The sequence below is a fragment of the Sabethes cyaneus genome, chromosome 1 (assembly GCF_943734655.1).
Source record: "Sabethes cyaneus chromosome 1, idSabCyanKW18_F2, whole genome shotgun sequence".
NCBI lineage: Eukaryota > Metazoa > Arthropoda > Insecta > Diptera > Culicidae > Sabethes > Sabethes cyaneus.
The window spans coordinates 162,844,878-162,861,715 of NC_071353.1; the positions used below are offsets into that span (position 1 = coordinate 162,844,878).

General features: G+C 40.1%; 1 protein-coding gene across 4 annotated transcripts in view; it reads left to right on the forward strand.

Moving 5' to 3' along the window:
* LOC128744133 (rho GTPase-activating protein 21) overlaps positions 1-16,609 on the forward strand; it is a 400,890-nt gene extending 384,281 nt beyond the window's left edge. For 3 of the 4 annotated variants that reach the window (XM_053841350.1, XM_053842130.1, XM_053842213.1), the window contains 7 exons: positions 1,808-2,167; positions 2,860-3,849; positions 10,944-11,070; positions 11,150-11,295; positions 11,355-11,778; positions 12,516-12,857; positions 12,920-16,609. In XM_053841350.1, coding sequence (XP_053697325.1) covers positions 1,808-2,167; positions 2,860-3,849; positions 10,944-11,070; positions 11,150-11,295; positions 11,355-11,778; positions 12,516-12,857; positions 12,920-14,034 — 3,504 coding nt within the window. In that variant the 3' untranslated portion in view covers positions 14,035-16,609. The remainder of the gene's footprint in view (positions 1-1,807; positions 2,168-2,859; positions 3,850-10,943; positions 11,071-11,149; positions 11,296-11,354; positions 11,779-12,515; positions 12,858-12,919) is intronic. The other variant, XM_053842035.1, reaches the window with a different exon arrangement.
* Positions 16,610-16,838: the final 229 nt, after the last annotated feature.

Here is a 16,838-nt window from a genome sequence, read left to right on the forward strand (position 1 = left end):
AATTAAAATGTGACCCAAAATCCGGTCCAAGTCCGGAATGTGGTCCAAATCCACAATTTGGTCCAGGTCCAAAATCTGGTCCGAGTCCTGAGTATGGTCTAGGTCCAGAATCTGGTCCACGGCCAGAATTTCGTCCAAAATCTAGTCTACAACTTTGGTCTTAAATCTGATCATAAATGTGGTCCAAAATCAGGACCAAAATTTGATAAAATATGGCCAAGAATTTGGTCTAAATGTCCAGAATCTGAAAAAATCTGGTCTCAAGTGTGATAAAAAATGTGGTCCAAAATCTGGTCCACCTCCAGAATCTCGTACAAAATCTGATCAAAACTGTGGCTCATAATCAGGTCCGAAAATGATTCCCAAGTGGCCCAAAATCTGGTACAGGTCCTGAATGTGGTCCAAAATCTGGTCTGAAATGATTAAAAATGTCATTAAAAATCTGGTCCCGGTCCAGAATTTAGTCCAAGATCGGAACCAAAATCTGATCAAATATGTGGACCAGCTTAAGAATCTGGTCCAAAATCTACTCTAAATTTTGGTCCACAATTTGTTCTAAAATCTGATAAAAAATGTGGTACAAAATGTGATTTAAATGTGGCCCAGTCCCCAGTCTAGGTGCAGAATCTAAACACACACTTGGTCTGAAGTCTGATGGGAAATGTGGTCCAAAATCTTGCTCAAAATCTGAACCAAAATATGGCCCAAAGTCTGAAAAAGTGCACCAAAATTGGGTCCAGGTCTAGTATCTCGTTTAGGTTCAGAACCTGGTTCAGGTCCAAGTTTCTGATCCGCAACCTGATAGAAAATATGGTCCAAAATCAGGACCAAAATCTAATTAAAATGCGACCCAAAATCCGGCCCAACTGCGGAATGTGGCCCAAATTCGCAGTTTGGTCCAGGTCCAAAATCTGGTCCAAGTCCTGAATATGATCCAAACTCTGTTCCTAAATGTGATCCAAAATCAGATCGAAAATGTAGTCTATAATTCTAAGGAATTTCCCACCGTCGTTTAAATTAAACTTGAACTTAAAATTAAAAATGAAATTGGACATGAATTGAACTTAAAACTAGACATAAAACTGGACTTGAAAGAAGTGTTGAAATTGTGCATGAAATTAGAATTGAATTTGGACTTGAAAATAAGTTTAAATTAGGTTCAAAACTAAACTTGAAATTTAATTTTCAACTGAACTGTAACTATTTTTAAGCCATTAAATTCTTTTAGCAAGAATAGTGGACGATTAAATTATAAACTGCGAACTTCTGTGTTACAGAAGTTATTATTTTTTTGTTAAATTTTAAAGAGAAGGTGTGGCACATGCCCCACTGTTTGTCTGCCTGGGCACGCCAGTGATTTTAAGCATTTTCAGTAAAGAAAACATTTTTCTTCAAAAAAATAGGAACAATGTGATAACCGAAATGAAAACTTCTACTAGTTTAGTTACCCCCGTCAGTTGGTACAACTTTCCGGCAGAGGGAAAGTGATTTGCACTAAGTGAAACATTAATACCAACGAGCTTTAGTAGTTACCAACCAAAAATAAAGTGTGATCTTCAAGAAGCAGAAGCAAAAATGAACCACCACCAAAGCCTGGAGCGAAAGCTCTCCTACTATAACGATCCGGAATATGCAGCCGTTCGGCACGCCCAGAGCGGCCGCCTGTTCAACTGGGTCAAGGTTTCGCACGGATTCAAAAAGTTCCGTCTCCGGCGCTGGAACTCCACCGGATCTTGGGTTATTACCTAACCAACCAACTGATCGATTGTTCAACCTAATAATATTTTTCCTTGCCTTTCTTTCCCAGCAGAGCCCCGAACCGTCGGGAATAATCGATCTCACCAACTTTCACGTGGCCGAAGGGAACTACACCAAGCGGAAGAACGTGTTCAAGCTGACGACGGTGTCGCCCTACCACCACCAGGCGTCCTACCACCAGCAGCAGCCGATGAGTGCCCAATCCCATCAGCATCTGGCGCTGCATCACACGCAGTCGGTCGGGTTGGCCCACACCGGACCGTCGTCGGCAGCCTCCTCGGGAGCCACCTCCCTATACAAAGGCTACGAGCGGGAGCTGCTGCTGCAGGCCGACTCCCACAATGACATGCGCCTCTGGATGGACTCGCTGAGGACCGTCTGCCGGAGCAGTCAGTACTTGAATAGTAGCGTAAGTATGCCGCGCGCTTGGAAGTTTCGAAAACAAAACAGCGCTCGTGTGGGCTCGTGATACCTGCGTCCGCGTATCAGAGAACCGATAACAACAGGCAGGGCAGGAACCGACCAATCTAGCGCTAAAAATAAGAAAAACAATTCAAGTTAGCGGATGGCTGTTTACTGATAACGATCCACCTTCTTATCTGTCTTCGATACGACGTCAATGAACATCCGTGGACGCCTTTTTAAAATATAAAATTTTGTGTAATTGTTTGTTGATTTGACACGAAAAAAAAGTTGTTTTAATATCTGATGGAGGCGCCCTGTAAATGGTCTCCACTGTTGGAGTAATTTCTTTTTAAACTTTCAAAATTTACTCCAAAAAATTAATTTTATTCTTGCGTGGTCTACATATTCCACGCAAGCCATCAGTTGGTGCCGGACGGTGCTGCGTAACAAACCTTTACTTCTTGTGACACTCCGTTTAATGGATTTAATTCTGACGGCTCCCATAATAGTGGTCTACTATCAGCCGCAGGCTGACGGCACTTACAGCCTGATCCGCATCAGCCACGAGCAGGAAAACATCCAGCGCGAGATCGGTCGAATCGTGACCCGCAGCGTGCGCCGAACGATTGTTTGTGTTTTCCCCTCTAAAATTTTCCCCTCTAACGGCGCATTATCTATCTTGTTCTGTCTTCACAGGATTACGTCAACAGCAGTCTCGGCGGTCAGCAGGCGGAACCGCAGCGGGTGGCGGCGCAAACCAGTGTGCAATCGACGGCCAACAGTGACGAATTCTCGCCGGTACTGCCGGCCAAATCCCACCGCAAGTATGCCCTCGGATCTCGATCTCCTTCCGGTCAATCACCGGTCAACAAAAGCCGCAAAACACCGCAGCAAAATTCGGTTGCGGCGCTAGCGCCGGCAACGATAGCCACCGCCAACGCCAGCGCCAGCAACAACCATTCCCACCACAGCGGTAAGGAAAGCTCGGACAAAGAAACCGGCTCGCCAAAGTCGAAAACCTGGAAGGGAATCGTCGCCCGGCAGTTCCGCAAAATGCAAGGCCAACCGGGTTCGCCGGGTGCGCAGCACCCAGAACTCCTGCTCCCAGATGGAGCCTCCATCAACGTACCCCTTCCCCTGTGCCCACCATCGGACGAAAACGCTTACGTCCCACTGCTGCTAGCAAAATGCACCGGAATCGTCGAGACCAGAGGTCTCGGCGTAACCGGAATCTACCGGATACCAGGCAACACAGCAGCCATTTCCCAACTAACCGAACAGGTGAACCGAGGAATGGACGAAGTCACCCTAAAGGACCCCAAGTGGGAGGACGTCAACGTCGTCTCATCGCTGCTAAAATCCTTCATTCGTAACCTACCGGAACCGTTGCTACCGAATGAACTGTATCACAGTTTCATCTGTGCCGACAAGCTCGGTGGTCAGGCTCGGTTGGTCGAACTGAAACAGCTGCTGAAGCGCATTCCCACGTACAACTACGAAACGCTGAAGCATCTGATGCGGCATCTGCATGCCGTCAGTACGAACGCGCTCGTTAATCTGATGGATCCCCGCAATTTGGCCATCGTGTTCGGACCGTCGGTCGTTCGGTCGGCCAACGAATCGCTCGAGACGGCCGTCAAGGACATGAAGCACCAGTGCCAGATCGTCGAGGTGCTGATTACGCATGTGAGTATTGTTTTTGTTTTTGGGGAAACTATTCTGTGGAAATTTGTTAAAAAAATTACACTAGACGAGGCTTAGACTTCTAAGTGCAGGTTTAAAGTAAAATGAAAAGAACTCAAATTGAAGCTGAAATGTATGTGAAAGTGAGATCTAAAACTATTGCAGAACGGTGATTGCTTTGAAATCGCGCCCAAGCTCTCCAGGGACAAACTCTCCGGAAATGGTAGTTAACACCAAATCAGTACAGTCAGTGATTGAGGTTGCCACGGAACTGAAATTTAGCGCCAAATAACTTTCTAAGCTTTTGTAACATAACTGAAACTGGTTAGCAACTAATATGAAACTACAATGAAACTAAGTGAAACTTGTTTAAATGGCTTAAACTGAAACTTTCGTCACCTTTTTAAAAAGTTTTTTCAAACTATCAAATACGTTACAGTAGAAACCGAAATAAATATTGTAACATGAATAGAACTGAAACTGAGTACCAAGTAAGATGGAAAAATAGTAGAAATAAACAAAAACAAAACTCACTTTTAGTGGTTTGGGTTTCACATATTGAACTGAAACTACTGTAAAAACTGACTGGAATGCAGTAGGCATTTCAAGGTCAAGACTAAAAACACGAGGTTGGTCTATTTGCTCTGAACATTTTTGTTCTAAACTTTAAATAAATTTTAACAAACTTAAGCGGTTAATTTGAAGAGTTCTTGACTGACGCTGCTTAGACGCTTCACTGTAACATGATTTAAATTCAACCAAAGATATTACCAAAGATTTTTATAAAAAAAAGAATTTCAAGCTGAAATAAAACACAGGTAAATGATGGTAATTACCATGAATAGAGACTTTTCAAATAGCCCCATAAAAAGTGAGTGTTAATGGTGCTAAATAGCATGATTTTTTGGAGGCCAATTAACGGCACCATTACGCGACTAATATTCGTGGCATGTTGCGCCGGCTTGTTGAAACGACAATTCCCCCACATTGGGGGCTCTCAATTATAATACGAGAATATCTACTCTGCCTGTAATGAATAAACCTTTAACCAACCAGAAAAAAAATACAAAATCATTAATATCGCTGGTAATTTTTCTAGATGATGTACAGGAAAGAGGCGAAATATTTTCGTTTCTATTGCTTTGCACATTTTGACCGCTCCAAATATGATTTCTGTAGTGCGATAGCACTTTGAAATCCACTACTACTGTCGAGCGGATAAGGTATAATCAATTTATAATCAATTCGCTGGAATCCTCGTTCTATTCGTATTAATTGGCATTACTCTTATTATGCAATTTTCAAAAACTGTTGTACATTTAAGTCTTCAAAAAATAAAAGGAAAAGGGCAATGAAAAGATGAAAAAATACAACGAAGTGACAGCAAAAAGACGACGAAAATGCGATGAAAAGATGACGAGAAAGTGATGAAAAGATAGCGAAAACACGATGAAAAGTTGACGAAAAGACGCTTAAAAAGCGTCAAAAAGATAAATATACAACAGAAAGACGACAAACGAATGAAAAAAAAACAGAAAAAGGGCAATATTTTTGTTATCTTGACAACAAACAAGACTACAACAAAATTGCATAAAAATGACAAAATGATAACATCAAGAAATGGCGAAACGACGACCTAAACGATGAAAAGATACTTAAACAACAAAGAGAAGACTACAAAATGACGTTGATATGATGCCAAATCAACAACAAAAAAAGACGACAGAAATAGCAAAAAGCCCCTCAAAAAAAAGCGAACAGTCGACGAAAATACATTCAATAAATAACAAAAAGATCGTGAAAAGACGACGAAAATACGACTGAGATAATCATCTCTCACGGCGAAAAGAAGTGTAAAAAGAATAAAGCAAAGCCATGAGATTATACCGTCTTTAGACATTACCCTTCTTTATCGACAGACTTCGCAGCCCGCTATTAGAGTACAGGAAAATTACGAGGCCAGTGCAACGATCCTACTGACTCTATCTAGCAAGCACCGCCTAGCCGAGATTCGAACATACGACGACTGGTTTGTTAGACCAGCATCGTACCTCGAAGCTAACTGGGTGGTTTAAAAAGGAACGAAATTTTCTAATTTTTGGAACCATCGAGCTTGAAAGATATACCCTTCTAGTTGTCTGAAAAAAAAGTTTCACTCGTTTTGGTTTTGATCTAAATTAACTAGAACCATAAATGCAAGGGTACCATTTTGTCTCACTATTCTTCAATATGCGGGATGAGCGAGACAACAAGTAGTGTCACGTTAAAACACATTTTCAATTGAATTTGAACCATTTTTTTTGTTACAAAGAATAGTTTAGCTGTTATGCTGTTTATTGTGGCTGAAATGAATGCATAATTGTGTGGTTTATTGAAATTTCTGTTTATTTTCACACATTTAAATATTTTCATATTAGCTGATGATCAGCTAATTTTTAACTAACTGTCAAGAATTCATTTATAATCATTCAATTCGAATTGATTTAGAAAATGAAAAGAAATTAAAAGGTTCCTTGGCGAGAGCTCTTTCATGTAGCCGTAGTGAATGGGAGAAGATGCAAAAAACCTTTTTAAAATTTTCCACGATATCAAGAACTTTTTTAATGAGCTTTTGCTGTAACAATTGCACCTTAACCGCATAGCTTGAATTCTATCCAGCATGGTTGCTACAAATTTGATCGAATTCATGTCACTCTACGTTCGCAACAAAAGACAATGGCGGACAAATCGATACTACCTACGCTGATCTCAAGGCAGCGTTTGATCGAGTGGACCGCGGAACTCTGGGAAATAAACTAGAGAAACTCAAAGTTTATGAAGCCTTGGTTTTCTGGATTGGATTCTACCTGACAATCCGATCGGTTTGCATTAAGACTGGAGCTTGCCGTTCTGAAGTGTTCAAGAATGTCTCCGACGCACAGTGGGATAGATTCGAACAGAGGCGGACATCAGCTTTTGCGGAGAAACTGTAAAGTATTCCGCATTACTGTCTTTACCAAAGTTTCTTGGAAGCAATTTTTTGTTATACAGTAACACCCCATTTGACTCGATAGTCCGGCAATCAAACTAATGTCACTGGTAGTTTGAAATGTCGTGTTGTTTACCAGTGAAGGCAATATTCGATAGAAAGAAGCTAAGTATAATGCTTTCTAATGCGGATTTTTTCGGATCGAGTCGTCGGATTATTGGGTGTCGGATTAGCGGGGGGATACTGTACCCAAAAAATGGCATTAAAGGGGTGGGTCAATTGAAAGATAAATCAATTGAAAATATTTAAATAATTCGTCTAAAAAAGAGACAAAAACTGCAATTACTCGATAACTCAAAAGGTTAGAGCCACATTTTATTAAGCAAAAAGATGTATTGTTTCAACATCTTAAACTTTGTAGAACCTCAAAATTACGTAGACTTCCTATATAACATATTTAGAGTCGCTGAGAATAGCTTCGCTAATAAAAGTTAACTCCAGCCCTTCGGTGATGATGAACTAATGATATTTTGACCAGAAACCAGGCTGCAATTGTCCAAGGATGTAGCGCCTTATTTCGCTTACAAAAAATAGATTAACGACACCAACTAGCAAAAATATTAATATGAATAATATAACAATTGAAAATAAAGTCGTGTGGTTTAATGGTTTCCTTCTTCTTTCGACAAAAACTGCTTAAATAATATCTTTATTAACTTATTAAAGAATTTTTCTCAGGCGTCGTTTATTTTTGACTCCAAATAAAAAGGTTATTGGCCCACCCTCTCAATGTGATTTTTTGGCATAACAAAACCAAAATCAAGAAACTTTGGTGAAGACGCAAATGCGGAAAGCTTTCAGTTTCTCCACCAAAGCTGATGTGCGGCTTTTATGAATCCTTTCCAGTATGCGGCGTCTCTCAGGGTAGTAATCTTGAACCGGTTTTGTTCTCGCCTCCCGTTTTACGCCAACGACGTTCAAAAATATGCCGGCAATCGTGACGGTTTTCAATTAGGTATTGATCGTGGGCAGAGTTGGTTACTACCGACATTTTCTGACACTCAGTGTAAATGAATGGAATGTGACATCTTTCCGTCGCAGACAAAATTTGATGAGGTTTGCTTACTTTATTTCCAAAAAGGGTTAGCAATAAATCATGAAAAATGCATTATACTCAATGTGAGGAACAAAAGAATAAGGCCAACGTGAATTTTTTGTTACTAAAAAATAATAAATTGGCGAATAAGAAAAATATGTATTAAAAATTTCCTCGGATTAGTTCCTCAATTTTCCTTCGCAATTTTCAATCATATCGGAAAATTTTGTGGAAAACTCATTCCAACTCACATTTTTTCTGAATTGCTGAGAAATTTTCCTTCGCAGTTCCATAATCATGGTACCATAAGTGAAACCCAAGAAAATCGGAAGATTATCCTTGGAGTTTTGTGGAGAAAAAGGGGAGCTTAAATTTTTTAAATACTTACTTACATTTTATGACAACGAATTGAGCAATGTGTGTGTGTGTGTGTGTGTGTGTGTGTGTGTGTGTGTGTGTGTGTGTGTGTGTGTGTGTGTGTGTGTGTGTGAAACTTGACTTTAGTCGTCTGTTTCTCAGAGATGGCTGATCCGATTCCTTTGCTATTACGCTTATTTGAAAGGTGTTATCACTTTGTAGATCACTATTGAAGTGTTTTGCGGTCCGACATTTTGTTTAAAAGTTATAAGCAAAAATGTAAAAAATTACGTGACATGATTTTCTTCGGAACCGCTCAACCGATTTCAACAATTTTAGTATCAAATGAAGGCTCTTGCTTCTGCAAATTTTTTGGGAGAGTTTTATCGAAAACAATCAAGCGGTTCAAAAGTTATGCTTAAAAATGTGCTTTTTCAAGGTGTCAATTAGTCGAACGTTTCTCAGAGATGGCCAAACCGATTTATGCGCTATTAGTCTCATTTGGTAGATAATATAGCCTCATAGATCACTATTGATTTGTTTTTTGATTGGACATTTAATTTGAAAGTTATGAGCAGTCTTGTACGTGTGTAATAAAATTTACAATTATTTATAACGATTTTAACCAGATAATTAAGCAGATTTCAATTATCTTAGTATCAAACGAGAGGCCTTAACGCTGTGAACATATCAGCTAAATTTTATTAGAATCGGCCTTACCAGTCAAAAATTATTTGATAAAACATTGATGAAATTATTTAAGCAAACTTTACAAATTAGAACCAAATAGAAAAAAATTCGATCATGTGCTCTAGCGTAAAAATGCTTAATTTTCCAGGTGGTATGTCTTTGGAAAAGTGTATTAAAAATATATGGCGCAACTTTTTACACTATTAGGGTGACAGTAAATCTACCTATTAGGGTGAAACAAATTTTTGTTTTTTTAAATGCGTCCAAAAAAGGACAGTGTCTCCACAAAAGTTGTAAAACACAGTAAAATAAGCAACTTTGCTGTACATAGTAACTATCTATCTCTTACTGGTTGCGAAATGTAACGATTTATTTTTAAATGCAGCAAAAATTGAAAAATTGAGATATCGAAAAGTGGCTACGTCACAATTTTGATAATTCATTTTAACACGTCAAAAAAATTCGGCCAAATCGATCCTCTAGACACTGAGATACACGTACCGTCGCTGAAAACATATGATTTCGAGGAGAGCGTGTTTAAACTATTGTACAGCACTGCACTTTCCTTCAAGTGATCCCACAGTTTTACTGTAAATTCTCAACGAGACCACGTACCGAAAAATACTTTGAGCTCAACATTTCTGAAGATAAAAGGTTTCTGAAAATGCAAAACAAACAAGTTTTTCGACTTTTCAGTGAGGGTCCCCCTTTAATATCAATCCTGCTCAATAACTTTGCACACGATTTTTTGACTGCGTTCGAGTGTTCTACAAAGTTATTCAGTATGCTAAAATACACATTTTCACTGAAGACTGTTTGTCGCTAGGATGCATATTTGATAAATTATAGAATAAATAAAAAAAAATTTGCAATATGTTTTCAAAATTTTTTTTTGTTCAATTTCGGACAGCTTCGTACAAACCAGACAACCATTAGGTAAAAGTAATATATTTTATCTATAAAAAAATATTTCCATAAGCAGATCTTTAAAGGAATCTCAGAAAAATCAACTGAAAAATGTGTTATTTTTTGATAAAATTTTTTATAATTCATTAAATATGCATCTTCGTGAAAAACAGATTTCAGAGAAAATGTGTATTTTAGCATACTGAATAACTTTGTAGAACATTTGAAAGCAATAAAAAAATTGTGTGCAAAGTTATTGAGCATAATTGATTTTTAAGTGCTCCTTTTTGGCACATCATTATATTTCGCAACCGGTAAGAGATAGATAGATTTTTAAATTAAAAAAAATGTCCGTTTTTTTCAAAATTTGACCACTGTGCACCGCAAGTGTTCTGCAAAGCAGATAACTTGAAAATCGTGTCCCGCATTTTGGATCAAGCGCAATGTTGAATAGCAGACAGGAAAGACCATCTCCTTGACCTTCAAGTCCCCTGCGAGATTCGAATGGGTTCAACAATCCACCCGAGATTCCCGCACAGCACTGGATCCCATTCATCGTAGCCATGATAAGTCTAGTTAGCTTACTCGGAAAACCGTTTTTATTCAAATTTTTGCATAGGTGCATGATGCGTGGGGACTCGCCAATCACGGCAGTTCTGGAGGATTTGTCGCAGGGTGAAGATTTGGTCCGTTGTAGACCGACCCTTTGTAGGAGGTATTCAGCTGTTTCCATCTTTCGATCACCGCATGGTCATCAGTCAAAGTACCTCCATCTTTAGCTCTGCACATTTCGGCACGCAGCACAAAACCTTTTCAAGATTCGTTGAGTCTTTGATAGAGTTCTTTGCATTTTTTTAAAAGATTTTTTCATTAATATCAAATCCAAAACTGCGGTGATTAGACCCGCATGCGAAATTTTATGAATTTCTGAGGCCCTTCGGCCCAAACTTGTATGATAAAAATTTGGAATTGTGAAAGAAGCAAACTGAAAACTCTGTCGAGAACGCTGTCATTTCTTTAACTTCTCTGTGTCATATATCTTACAAAAAATTGATTTTTCCTCAACTTATTCTTTTTCAGTATCAATACTTCTTCGAAGACGATCTATTGCCGATTGTGGTGGAGAAACAGTCAACTACTACGGTTGATTCTGGCTTGGAAGTACCGTCAACGTCACTGTTGCTGGATAATGTTTCTAAAATTGAACGTAAGTATCTCCGGCAGTCCTCTTTGCCTCCGTCTCTCGCCCTTCTTTACATTAGTTTTTCTCTAATTCATCGGAACAGCCTTCAAAGAATCATCAAAGGAAAGTAGCTCACACTTTGTGGCTCAGATCGTGCAGGCGGCCAATAGAAAGATTCGTAGAACAGCCCAGCGCAAAAGTACCATGTCCTCGACGACACCGGACACCCTGTCACTAGATAGTACGACCGTAAGTAAAATCTGCCATTTAAACTGAGTAATTCGATCGTAAAATTTTGATCTATAAAGTCAGCGGAATCGAAGGAGCGAAGCTCCCAGCAGCAGCCGCATCATCGGTATCTGCATCCGAGCAGCGCCGGCGCAGCCGGCAGTCGAAACGGTGCCACCAACCACCACGACGGTAGCCAATCGGATCCGGCACCGGTGTCGGCGATCGCCGGACACAACAACTCCTCGGACGAACAACAGGCACAGCAGCAGCAGCAGCAGCAGGTCTATCAGCATCATCACCACCATCATCATTACTATCACCATGGTGGTGGTACGACGGCGGTCGGCGGAGCCGGAGCAGGTGGAGGCAGTGCCGGTGGCGGTAGCGAAAGTGGAAGCGGTGCCAGCCGGCACCACAGCAGCCAGAGTCAGGATGATAACTCGTCAGTATTAAATCGGTCCTCGGAGGAAGACTCGAACGATAGTGCATTTGCCGATAATGGTGAGTTTCTCTGATGGATGATCAGTTGTGCACTCTGGGATATAGGCCAAAGAATGATTTCGTGACCGTTTTTATTTCACAGTATTTCGAAGATATTACCCGTGGTATTATTCGTGAGGTATTTTGCTCCGAAACTAATCAGTATCAGTACCTATCTATCTATAATAATAGGCGTATTATAGAGTTTCTCAGTTTTCTTTTCGGGAAAGAAAATTTGACGAAAGATTTGTTCGCCTTTTTTTCGGTTTTTTATTTAAATACGTTAACGACCTTATTATCATTACAACACATTGACGAGTTGATCAGCTTTTGGATGGATAATTTACAAAAGGTACAGCAATTTTGAAGTGAGCTTTCGCTGTGGCTGCGTCTCTGCTTCATCCTTTTGCTGTTGGCTGGTGCTGAAATACAAAAACTTGCTCCAACTATCATAATCCAGCTGAGTGCATCGTTTCCTAGAGTTTTACAACTTTTCTTTTTTCCCTCCTAATCCTACTAACAATTGACTAAAGAAGAGTTTGATTTGTTTGGACGATACAATCAAACGCGAAAAGTGGTTAAACCATTTTGTGTAGGCTTTCATTTTGTTCTGACAATTTGGGATGACTTGTGTTTGCAACCCCAAAATCTGTGAATATCTAACAGCCTGACGTTGAGTTGATTTCGAATGTTTTTTTCCAGTTGATTACAACCGAAGGTTGACGGTTTAATGTCGTTTGTTCTGTGTCTTTACTTAGGTTCAATGTCCCTCAAAACGATCACGATCACGCTGGACAATAAGCTGCGCTCGCTGCGTACCTCCTCGATCGATTCCGATCGGGACGTAGCGGACACGACGGCACTGGAAAGTGACGGCGATAACAGCAGCAGCTGTTACAGTACGGCTGCCACTCCCGGCAGTACAACCACTACTGCTGGCGCGAACAACCAGCAGCAGCAGACGCCAACGCGCCGCTCGGTGCACTCCCATTCGCGACCCCTGACGCTTGGTGAAAACATTCCATACGCGGACGAGTCCCCGGAACGGCCGCTAATTCAACCGCGGGCTAAACCACTGCGGCAGCATAGCAATAGTAATGGTATTTCCTCCCGCTTTGTTACGAGTTAGAAGTGTGTTTTAATCTTAATTTTATTGTTAAAGGTAACTTTCCCCGATGTACTGACGTTAGCAACAGTAACGGGAATCTGGTGAACAATAACAATAATAATAACAACAACAACAATAACAACAATCACAATGGAAACTTCCCTGAAGATTCCGTTAAGTTAGAATTGTCGCAGAAATCTCTGGACGGTGGCGGTGGCGGCGGCCCAACGGCCGCCAGTGCCACCGACAGCTGCGTGACGCTGGTTAACGAGCCTGGTCAGCAGCAGCAGCTCGCCGGCTCGCCGGACGATGTGTACGGCGAGGAGGACGAAGAGGACAAGGTTAACAACGTTTCCATCAGTTCGGACGATACGGACACCTCGACGACGAGCAACCCGCGCGAAAAGCTGACGGCCGCCGCCTACCGGATCGATACGGAAGTCCTGAAGAAGATGAACCGCATCCTGACCAACCTGGAACGGAAGGCGAACAATCTCGAGCGGAAGTTCAACCTAAACCGGTCGCTTTCGTTGAACTATAAGAATCACAAAAATCTGGAGTGCTGCTGTGGCCACACGGTGGCCGCTGCCACCGCTATTCCGGGCGTTACGACGACGGCGGGACCGGGTGCGACCATTCCGGTGCACCAGTGCTGCAACAACAATCTGCACGGTTTGCATCCGAACAATAACAATAACAACGTTAACGTTAGCGTCAACAATGGGCTGAACAACGTTCGCTCGCGGCTGTCGCTAACGAAGGACGAAAAAACGGACAAAAACATCAACCGCCGGCGGCAGATTCACGACGTTAGCCAGACGACGCTGGTGTGTCCGGTCGGTGGTGTTGATTGTGGTCAGCAGCAGCAGCAGACAGGGCCGCAGATTATTCTTACTCCTCAACAGCAGCCTCAGCCACCAGCCGGTGGCGGAGGGCGCCACCGGCGCCAGCTCGGTAATCGTTCCATCCGTCGGAGGCATACCGTAGGTGGAACGCACGATTACTACTCGACGAACAAGCCGGCCAGTGGAGGGCCGCACAATGGTGTGCAATGTCAACAGCAGCAACAGCAGCAGCACCACCCGGGTGGTGCTTGTGGAAGGGGAGTGATAGTACCGCCGCAGACAATCTGCGGCGGAGACGATAAAGCCTGTAAGGATTTGGATTAGGTTGAGTGACTCGACGCCGCGGACGGGACGACGGGAAAGGACTGGAGTTTGACTTTTTTGTCGGTGCGTGTGAAGTGGAAAATTGTGATGTTTTTGAACTTTTCTGGTACGATCGGTTTGTTTTGTATACAGAAAAGGTGCGTTTTTGCTGTAATTTGATATTTCAGATTGACTGTCCGATAAATAATTTCCTTGATTTTTCGGATACACTTACAGAGTAAATTTTCAATGATGATTTGAACTTTTTGGAATTTTTTTTGTTCAATGTTATAGTATGTAACAAAGTGCAACATTCCAGTAAATAATTTAGAGTAATATCTCGTTTTTTTCAAGCGTTTATAATATACTTGTTGATCGGAAATGTAACACTGCCCTGCGTTATTGTGTTGATTGGAATTTTAGCTTCAAATCTGGGGAAAAACTAAAGGAAAAGACATTCGATTCTGTTTTCTATCACATTTCTGATTATTGTCTTTGGAAAAAAAGATTTTTTTCTAGTAAACAAGAGCCATGTACCACAAGGCAGTTTTATGGGACCACTCTACTTGCTGACGTGCAAAATGCGAACTTCTTTTAATCATGACTTATTTATTTTTAAGATTTGTTTTGGACGATTCCACATTATCATTTTAAAATTGCAATTAAAAATTGAGCGAAGTAAACTGTAAATCCAGTTGGTCCTTCAATTTTTCATAGCGCTTGTGTGTCAAAAATGTATTTGTGGTAAAAGGTTGACAATTTGTTGGTTAAAAAGAGGTTTGACGGTTAACTGGGGAATTATTTTACAAGGATTAGTTCAGTAGATGGCTTACATAGACTCCAAAAATAACAAAATTTTGAAAAATGCTTCCGAGTTGGTCAGCTCACTATGGGCCAGAAATTAATATTTCGGGACACATATATTTGCGGTTAAACGGCATATCTCCGCTCAATGTGGTCTTCGGCGGACTTTTTGAATGAAAAAATGTTGCATCTTTTGAAGGGGTCGTCCAATATTTAGGTGTTACTTTAACAACAATTTGAGTAATAACTTTTTGAGTAATTTTTTTTTCACCTTTTTTGGTTTGGAAATATTAAAGATAAACCAATTTTAAGTATTTTTCCTGAAGACATGAAACTTCTACCTTTTACCCATTTTCAGCAATAGACCTTTGTTTATAAACGACCCCTCAAATCACATTTCTTCTTGTAACCTGTTTATTTCAACAGACAGCTCAATGTGATGTTCTAGACAACATTTTGCACATAAAAGAGGAATATTTTTGCTGAAGACTGTTATGCTTTTTCTGCATTAATTAATATGATATAACTGTTTGTAGGTTAAAAACCGTCTGATGAAAAATGTGTATTTTTTCAAGGGTGGTGTCTTCGGAGAAGTAAAATAATACAATATAGTGCATCTTCCTGCACTATTAGGGTGACCATGAATTCACCTATTAGGGTGATACAAACTTTTGTTTTCCTAAATAATTTAAAAAAAAAAATTTTCTTCAAGTTGTAGAACATACTAAAATAAGCAACTTTACTAAATAAAGTAACTATCTATCTCTTACCGGTTGCGAAATATAATGATGTGTTAAAAAAGAGCACTTAAAAATCAATTACACTCAATAACTTTGCACACGATTATTTTATTGCTTTCAAATGTTCTTCAAAGTCATTCAGTATGTTGAAATACATACTTTCTGTGAAGACCGTTTGACGCTAGGACGCATATTTATTAAGTTATAAAATGTATGAAAAAAATCCGCACTATTCCCAGGTATTCCCAGCCATGGTATTCCCAGGTATTCTCTGAAATACACACTTGAGCAGATAGCTTTAATAATTCCCTACAAATTGGTATGCAAACTAATTGCAGATACTTGCAGATGGCTAAGATATTCGGATTTTTCGTCAGACGGTTTTTAACCTAAAATCACTTACATCTTATTAATTAATGCATATAAAGCAAAACAGTCTTCAGAAAAAAATATTCCTCTTTTATGTGCAAAATATTTTCTAGAACATCACATCGAGCAATCTGCTGAAATAAACATGTTACAAGAAGAAATGTGATTTGAGGGGTTGTTTATAAACAAAGGTCTATTGCTGAAAATGGGTAAAAGGTAGAAGTTTGATATCTTCAGAAAAATTACTTGAAATTGGTTTATCTTTAATATTTTAAAACCAAAAAGGTGAAAAAAAGTTTACTCAAAAAGTTATTACCTAAATTGTTATTTAAGTAACGCTTAAATATTGAACGACCCCTTCAAAATATGCATCAATTTTTTATTCAAAAAGTTGCCGAAGACGACATTGAGACATGCCGTTTAACCGCAAATATTTTTGTCCCGAAATTTTAGTTTCTGGCCCATAGTGCAGCTTTAGAAACCCGGCCTATTTTGCTACGTCTTGACTTGAAATTTGGACACAATTTTCTTGAAAAATGTTATGACATAACAACGAAAAAACAGTTTGCTTATTAACTCCTCCCCCCTCAAACAGTTAAGATGGCCAATCAAAACACCTACAACAGTGACTCTAGCTTACAGAGGCGCCTAGACACTCAAAATCCGCTAAATTTTGAAACAAAACGGAGAGTACCATTATAAAGAAAAGGTTACCTTCGCTTTCGTTCAAAATTTAGCGGACTTTGAGTGTTTCGGCGCCTCTGTAATCTATAGTCTGTTGATGAACGGTGCTTAGACTTTTCGAGCACCAAAAATCGTTCGAAGTTAAGGTTTTCGTTTACTGGACGTTGCAATTTCATACAACCATGGTGCGTTTGTATTGATCACCTTGAAAATTTTGAAAACGACGTA